The 8,039-nt window shown below is 49.2% G+C and overlaps 1 protein-coding gene across 5 annotated transcripts in view; it reads right to left on the bottom strand.

The window, feature by feature from the left end:
• Window positions 1-6,150: 6,150 nt before the first annotated feature.
• The window catches only part of KIFC3 (kinesin family member C3), a 47,576-nt gene continuing 45,687 nt past the window's right edge, over window positions 6,151-8,039 (bottom strand). For all 5 annotated transcript variants that reach the window (XM_074968487.1, XM_074968484.1, XM_074968485.1 and 2 more), the window contains one exon: window positions 6,151-6,564. In XM_074968487.1, coding sequence (XP_074824588.1) covers window positions 6,539-6,564 — 26 coding nt within the window. In that variant the 3' untranslated portion in view covers window positions 6,151-6,538. The remainder of the gene's footprint in view (window positions 6,565-8,039) is intronic.

Here is an 8,039-nt window from a genome sequence, read left to right as displayed (position 1 = left end):
TGGAGAGAGACCCAAGAGCTGTGAAGGGACTTGTGAAACACTGGCTGTCAGCCTCCCTTTGTGGTTGCTGTTACCTGCTGCTTTGTGCTCTATTCCAGGCTGTTTTATGAAGCTACACCCATGTCTGGGTTTTGTTGAAATGAGTGATGCAGCTGTCTGAGCATTTTTCAAGTTAGAAACGGGTGTACTTGAGAAATAAGGACAGAAGGAAAAGAGGACTTGTGGCACCTTAGAGACTAACTGATTTATTTGAGCATAAGCTTTCGTGAGCTACAGCTCACTTCATCGGATGCATACTGTGGAAACATCCGATGAAGTGAGCTGTAGCTCACGAAAGCTTATGCTCAAATAAATCAGTTAGTCTCTAAGGTGCCACAAGTCCTCTTTTTTTCTTTTTGCGAATACAGACTAACACGGCTGCTACTCTGAAAGGACAGAAGGGAGAAGAATTGTGTAATACTGCACACACTTCAGTGCGCGCCTAAGGCAGAATGGCATGCAGGTAAGGATTGCCCAATACTCACTAGACAGAGAGCTTCTTGTCATGTGTCAACTTTGTAAGTAAGCAGTGATCCATGCTTGGGTGAGGATTACCCTGGCACTCTGTGTAGATCGGTTGCAACTGTGGTAAAAGGCCAAAAGTTGCAGGTTTATCATCAGAACACCTGAAAAAGGCCAGGATACTTGGTGAAGGATGGAGGAAATGTGATGAAAATAACTTGAGCTGGAGGAAAACTGCCTTTCTCAGAATCAGCTGTTCCTGCATCAGAAATGGCGCACTTGGTTGTTTTTCTCTCTGCCTGACTATTTCTTTCACAAAACAGCCAGTAATGCAAATAGTCATTCTGCAGCTGTGCCCATGTCAGCATGGAGCAGCTGGACTGATGTGGAGAGAGGTGGTTTCTCTCCTAGTGAATGTGGTGGGGGGAACAGTTGAGTTAGAACATCTTTTTTTGTTTGTTTTGTTTTTGTTTTGTTAAATACATTGGAGCTCTGTAAACACAATTATATGTTAAACTTCTAACACTGGCCTCTTCAGCTGTGAAGAGACAATGTGGTTCTATGGGTTGGGTGCAGCCTCCTCAGGCTAAGTGATTTGCGCCCTGAGACCACTCATCAGCTGCTTTCCGTAATTCTTTGGAGAGCTCTGCCAGCCTGAAGGAACTAACCTCTGCTGGGGTTGTTTCCGAGGAGCATGGAGCAAATGCCCAGTTGCTTGGTTGAGTTTGTGACTCTTCTGTGATGCAGTAAGTAGGTGCTTGCTGGGAAGTCCTGGCTCCACTTGTGAGCATGGTGGCTCATGCCTCAGACTGTGGTAGCAGATGTTTTTCATGGTTGAGTGCGTAGAGGTTTAGTCTGCTGCTTAAAATAAATATCTTGGCCAAATACTAGCTTTCTGACATGCTGGAACGCCCCTTGGTGTTAGCCTATAATTGGCTCTTCGGGGTTTTGCCCATGCTTTATCCTTTAATCTTCGATCATTTAGTAGTCTAGGAACTGATCCATCGTGGTTAGTCCTGGAGTGCATTGTCTCTCTCTGTCAGGCTGTCTCTTGGAGCTGTTAGTTTGGAGGCTGCTGATTAATGATTTGTCCCCCAGCTCTAGGTGTTTTGCAAGTGTTTCCCTATAAACAGGTGAAATAAAAAATAGTGTGTCTGGTAAATGAAATTCATCTGTGGTTAAATCTGAATCCGCTGCTGTCTCCAGCACCCCACTGCCTAGTTCCAGCTCAGCAGTTGTGTGAACTCCAGAAGTGAGGGGAAGAGCAAAGAATAAATGTAGGGAATCTACTGTCTACTACTCTTTCTCCCTTACCATTCCTGGCCACTGCTTGATGGGGAGGGAGACTGTTGTAGAGCAGAGGTATGAGGCTGAGCAGCCTCAGGTCAGGAACTGCGGAGGCATGGGAGAGCAGAGTGAGATGTGGAGCCAGAGTTCCCGTTTGCTCTGTACGGGAAGTGGTACACAACTGTTCTAACAAATCTGGGACAGAGGGGAGTCAGGTATGTAGCTGGAATGGGGTGTTAGCTGAGGAAAGAGACTGATCATTGCCAAACCCTGAATCTCACACAAACTAAGCAGCCTTAGTTAAGGAGCCGGAGATGCTATGGCCTAGCCCCATCTCATCCTTGCCCAAGTCCTCCTTCCCCACATAGCAGCTGACCTAGGCAACTGCAATGCCGTTCTTTCCATCCACCTCCTGCAAGTCTTTTCCTGACTCTGTACCTGCATCAGGTGCTGCCCTTCAGTTTCCTCCCCACTTACATGCTTGTGCACAGAAGCCAGTGTGAAGCTGCAACCCTCTCCTTGTCCTAATTTACTCCTGAGGGCATGTTGTGCCAAAAAAATAGAAATTCTGCACACATTTTAAAATTCTGCAAAATTCTGCACTCTTTTTTTGTCAAATAAATGCGGAGACTCTAGCATGACAGTAGGGAACACAGACCCCTAGCTGCCTAGAGGTGGGGGGAGATCATGGTGAAGATTCCCCCCACCCAGGGCATGAACTCAGTGGTGAGGCTGCACCCAACCCTGACAGCGCAAGGACTGGGCCTGCCCCAAAAACACCCCAGGGCCCTGCCCTCTGTGTGGGCAAGGCAGGATCCAAGTGTGGAGGGGCTTAGTGTGTGGGGTTCCAGGTGTGGGTTGAGGGTTCTGTGGGGGGCAATCTGGGCGTGGGCAGCTCAGTGGGGGATCCAGGTGCAGGGAAGATCTGGATGCACAGGGGCTTGTGGGGGGGTGGGGGGGGTTGGGTGCAATGGTAATGGAACTCTGCAGGGGAGTCTAGGTGAAGGTGGTTGGGGCTTAGTGGGGCAGGGTCTGGGTATGGGGGGGATAGCACTTGGCAGGGGGGTTGGGGTGGGTGGGGCTCAAAGGGGGGTCTAGATGCTGGGGGAGTGGGGCTCATCTTGGGGGTGGTTCTGAGTGCAGGGGAATGAGGCTCAACAGGAGCGCCTGGGTATGAGGGGTCTGGATGCGTGGGCGTTGGGCAGATGGGGGAGCAGCTCCCTGTACAGGGATCCCTCCCCATGCAGCTGAGGAGCAATGGGTGAAGGAAACAGGGGGAGGGGGAGTTTGCAGAGCTGCCTGCAGCCAGGGGAGAAATCTGGGGGTGAGTCTGACCTGGCCCTGGATGTCATGCAGGGGAAGAGGCAGTCCTGTCCTCCCCAGCCCAGCTGGGACTAGCAGCTGAGCCCGGTGCAGGGTGGGCGCCGCCAGTCAGCTCTTCCCCAGTCCCATCTCCTGCCCCACAGTGATTTACCTCTCTCTGCTGGCTGCCCTGGACACCCAAAACTTACTGCTGGGGAGGGTCACATGACTGCTCTTGTGGCTTCCCTTTGCTTCCCCCTCAGAAAGTCATTTTTCTGCAGGGAATCCAAGAAATGTGTGGGGGACATAAATTCTGCGCATGTGCAGTGGTGCAGAATTCCCACAGGGGTACTAATTGTGGGGAGGATGACACGTGCTGCTTAAGGTTCGGTTAGAAGCGGAGACCTACATCCTCCCTCTATTTTCTGACTCCCTGCAGTGAGCAGGCATGTAATCCTTTTCAGGCCAACTGCACTAGCACCGAGGAGGCAACAAGCTAGGCTAGATTCCCTTCCAGGAACCATCCCTACAGTACACTGTCAGCTGTGGCCTCTCTCCCTCCCACCGATAAATAGAAAAGAGAATAATTCTACCCTGCCCCAAAAATGACAAGTTCAAGGTCTGTGATGGTAAAAGCTCCTATGTTTTTGTATGTTTCTCAGGCAGCGGCCTGCAGAAGACAAGCTGCACCTCAGATTGTAACAAACAGCAGCAAAAAGAGAGATTAAATAGGTGCTTTAGGATAAAGCATGAAAAGATTGATCAAAGCAACACATTTTGCAAGTGGCAGTAAAATGGGAGAGGAAAGAATTTTAAGCTGTTGCAGCAGCCAGCAGGAGAGAGATCATAAACTAGCAGCAGGCAAACCAATAGCGTGAAAGCAGTTGCTTTATACAATTTATTTAAAATAAGTTTTGTTACAAAACAGGATCTTTTTATTAAAATACATAAAAACATCTAATCTTACAAAAGGCTGGGTTTTTTAAATAGAATCCTCAGCGCAAGAACAAGCTTAGAAAGAGCCAAGGTGGAATCAAGTATTTGTAATACAGGGAAGATTGACAAATGCAGCCTGTCCTCTGTAACGCAGGCCAGCACACCATGTTGGCTGTATTTGGGCAGCTGCTCTAAACAACAGCTCTTGAACTCCATCCACCCCACCCCCAAAGGTTAGACAACATCCACACTTAACTATATAAACCAACGTTTTTTGCTTGTTTCTTTTCAGAGACTGTAAGAGAGGATATAAATATTTCAGACACTTCCATGAACGAACACACTGACCTGTTTAGAAAGAGAGAAGACGGTTTTTAAATAGCTTTACAATTAGCTTTATTTGAAGCTTTTTTAAACATTCGATCGCTGCTCAGCAGCAGCCTTACTACACTGGCACATTAACGGGTGCTTTTTGCACAGCCCTGTATGTCAAGTCCTGCATGCAATGTGGGGGGTGGGGGTAGTGGTGAGAAGCAGAGGGATGGTAAGAAAGGGTTCTGGCTCCAATGTTCTGCCTCACACATACAGCGGGGCCTGATCTTGCTTTCAATAGTAGCAGGATTCCAGTCTTTGCTGGCCTATGCAAGCGTCAAAATAAATAGTAGATGCCCTGGTCACATATGGGAGACTTTGGCGCATATGTTTCTGCAGGAGTAGGGCTCAGGGAGACAGACAGATCCAGGAAAGGATTGATTCAGTTTTCTAAACCCAGTGTTAAGATCCCCTTGGTCTTTGGCAAGCAAGACAGCTGCACTATTCAGTTACCACCTGGCTGCTCCAGCTTCCTGCAGAGCAGTACCAAGTTATATCTGCTAGATAGCTGGAAGCCTGGGTCACTGCTACAAGGAAAACACCAGTTTAAAGGCAGTAGTTGCTTTTCTCAGCTCTAACCTTAACCTCGCTACCCCTCTCCTGCCAGATGGATAAAGGTTTGAAAGTCACTTAAAGAGCTTCATTTGCCTCTAGAGTTGGATCCAAGGAACTCTGGCTGGCTATGAGGAATCCTTGGTTTAAGGCAGACAGTTCAGCTGGTTTTAGTGGTGGCTGGCTGCTGCTTTTATACGCAGAGGGTGCAGGACTCGTCATGGCAGAGTGCCTGCTCCTGCTAAGGGACAAACAGCAGGGAAGGGCTAGAACATTTCTTCCTCAACATTTACCGTAATGACCAGCAAACTTGCTTTCCTATGTGGCTATCCTCACCCTCTGCAGCTATAATCAACTAAGGAGATGATTGGTGGAGGGGGAGGACTGCTTGAGAAACAGCAATGGGGGATCAGAAGAAGGTACTGCTTGTATTTTTAGGAAAAGTGGGTGAAGAGGACAGTCCCCATCTGTGGTTTGCAGATGTGAAAATGAGTGGAAGACTGCTTCAAAGTGAATGGATTGTGAGCTTTAGCCAAGCAAATTATGGCCCTTCTGGATCCCCAAATGCTGTTTAAATCCAAGAATAAGAGGCACACACCGTCCCCTCTGAAATTCACCCTTCCCCTCTCTCTGCGTTGTGTGTCGGGCAGCAGAATACAATGAAATAGCATGTGTGCAAGTATGTCGGTGTGAAGTTTGAACCAGGGCCAATGAGGACGTCCCTGCCGTAAATTACCTCTAGGTTGTCCTCGACCAGCTGACACCTACACAAGCTTTACCCCAGCTATCTATGAGGAGATGAAGACAGTGGCATGAAAGTCCGTGATCTTCCCTTCCACAGCTCTCACTGGCAGCAGCCGGACAGCCATGAATAGATCCGAACAGACGCAGCCCGGGTCGTTGCACAGAGGAAAGCACAGACACGGTTGGTTGGTTGGTAGGTTTTAAACCAACAGCTTGGTGATACTCTTTATTCATTTACAAATAAAGCCAGGGGCAGTGAGATGGGAGAGGCCCCCGGCAGCTCTACTCTCCCTTCAAATCCACTAAAAACCTCCATATGGCAAATAAAAGTGTACATGCATAAGTGCCACAGGTAGGCAGGTAAAAGCCCCTGGGCTCAGGTCCACCAGAATCCAGCTCCAGGGGCATCCATTGCCAGCAATGGGGTCCGTAGTGTGCACTGCCAAGCTTGGTGCCCCTATCTGGTGACACGAGTCTCCAGGTGGGACTTTATTTCTGCAGGAGTCTTGGTTCAGAGATGGAGGAAGGAGAACCGGCACCTGACAACCTGGTTTCACATCTGCAGTGGAGCAACCTGTTGTCCATGCTTCCAAGAGCTTCTGCCTCTGCTCGGGAGCCTGGAGAGAACTGTGTTCACCTTTGGCTCTTGGATCCCACAGAGTCCTGCTTGCTCCTGAATGTGTGACAGGGCACAGTAGTGTGCACTGTCAATCCAGTGGGAGAGGTGTGGGGGAGGAGGAGAGTCTCTTTCCGTTTTCGGATCTCTTGAAACGCAGGGGTTCTCCTTCACAGCATGAGCTCATTGGGGCTGGAGCAGATCCTGTTTCCCAGCTGAGTGTGTCCATCACACAGGGACTGGCCTCAGCTTTCCTACAAGGAAAGAAAAGAGCATCAATACTATGGCAAAGGGGAGAACGCATAATTCCTGCCCCAAACACCAATGTAGAGACAGTGCTTCTAGGGTGTGAGGGCTTCTCCCTGCTACCACCAAAGGAAGGCCCCAGCTGTAACCCTGGCACATGGATTGCCAAAGAAAAAGCGCCCTGCATTAGAGACTGCAAACCACCTCACACCGTTTCTGAGACACAAGCCCCGCTTTGCCAGTTATTGAGCAGACTTGACCTTCCTCCTTAAGCGTTTACTGAAGTAGAGACCTTCACCGCTTACAGAAAGGCTTAAACCCGACTGCCCTCCATACCTGCACATGCTCACCTGGAGGCCAGGACTTCCCCTAATTTCAGGCTGAAATCAAAGTGAACAACACAGTTTCATTGGAGACGAGGTTACACATGTTCCCGCCCCCTGCAACGAAGCCTCCCCCTCCCCCACTTTTTCTCTCAGTGCTACGAGGAGGAGGGGAAGTTGGGCGTAGGATTTAAAGCAGTGCACAAAGGGGATCGATTGAGGCTGGTTATGTAGCACCACCCTCTCTTTGTGCCCCCTTCAGGAAGGGCTGCTAAGGGTGGTTTTTGCTGTGCTGCCTTGTCAAACTATGTGGCCATTACTGGTCCTTAAACGAGAGGCGATGACGACAGCATGAGCTTGTGGTCTGCAATGAAAACCTCTTCCCTTGGTCAGCACCGGCTCCCCACCACATGGATGCTGGAGCAGAAGCAGAGCAGGTGGGATTAAGATCTCAGACCAGGCAGCATCACCACTGGGTCCTCTTCCCAAGAAGGGAGGTGGAAGAGATTTAACTGGGAATGTTCCAGATCTTTTGTGTTTAGTTAATGAACTTATTCCAGGCGAATGAGCCGTTAGTTGTCTGCTGCACTAGCCCCAGTTGTTACCAACCCTCTTTTCTATAGTCATGTCTATTCTGGAATTTATCTGGGGAACTGTCCTGTGAAGACCCTCAAAAGGCAACATTAATAGAGCACAACACATCAGAGCACGTGGACACCTCAGTTCCTAGGATCGCTCTTCGCACACTGGGACTGGATGTATCAGAAAAGAGCCGTTTGTCACAGTTCTGGGCAACTGCCTTGTATTTTCCCTTAGGGCCCCAGCAAGGGCATTAGGATTCCAGCTCCCTTTCTTGGGTGGAGACCCACGTCTCTCCCTTCTATCTGGGGTATTTCCAGGCTGCGCAGTTCTCTGCCTTCAGTGTGGTATTCCCACCAGCAGAGACAGGCTGCCCCAGTACAGCCGCTTGCTTTCTCTGCAGAGATGGTTAACAGTGTTTACCATACAGCTCTTTCTAAGCAAGCCAATTTTATTCTTAAGGTAAAAGCACCACACAGAAAACATATTAAAAACAACAAAAGAACCTACACACATGCTAAATAGCTTACCGGAGGTCACCCCAACCCTAATATGGGCTCTGGCAGGAGCAGTCCTTCAAC

The sequence above is a fragment of the Natator depressus genome, chromosome 12 (genome assembly GCF_965152275.1).
Source record: "Natator depressus isolate rNatDep1 chromosome 12, rNatDep2.hap1, whole genome shotgun sequence".
Taxonomy (NCBI): domain Eukaryota; kingdom Metazoa; phylum Chordata; order Testudines; family Cheloniidae; genus Natator; species Natator depressus.
This window is presented reverse-complemented; position numbering and strand designations above follow the sequence as displayed.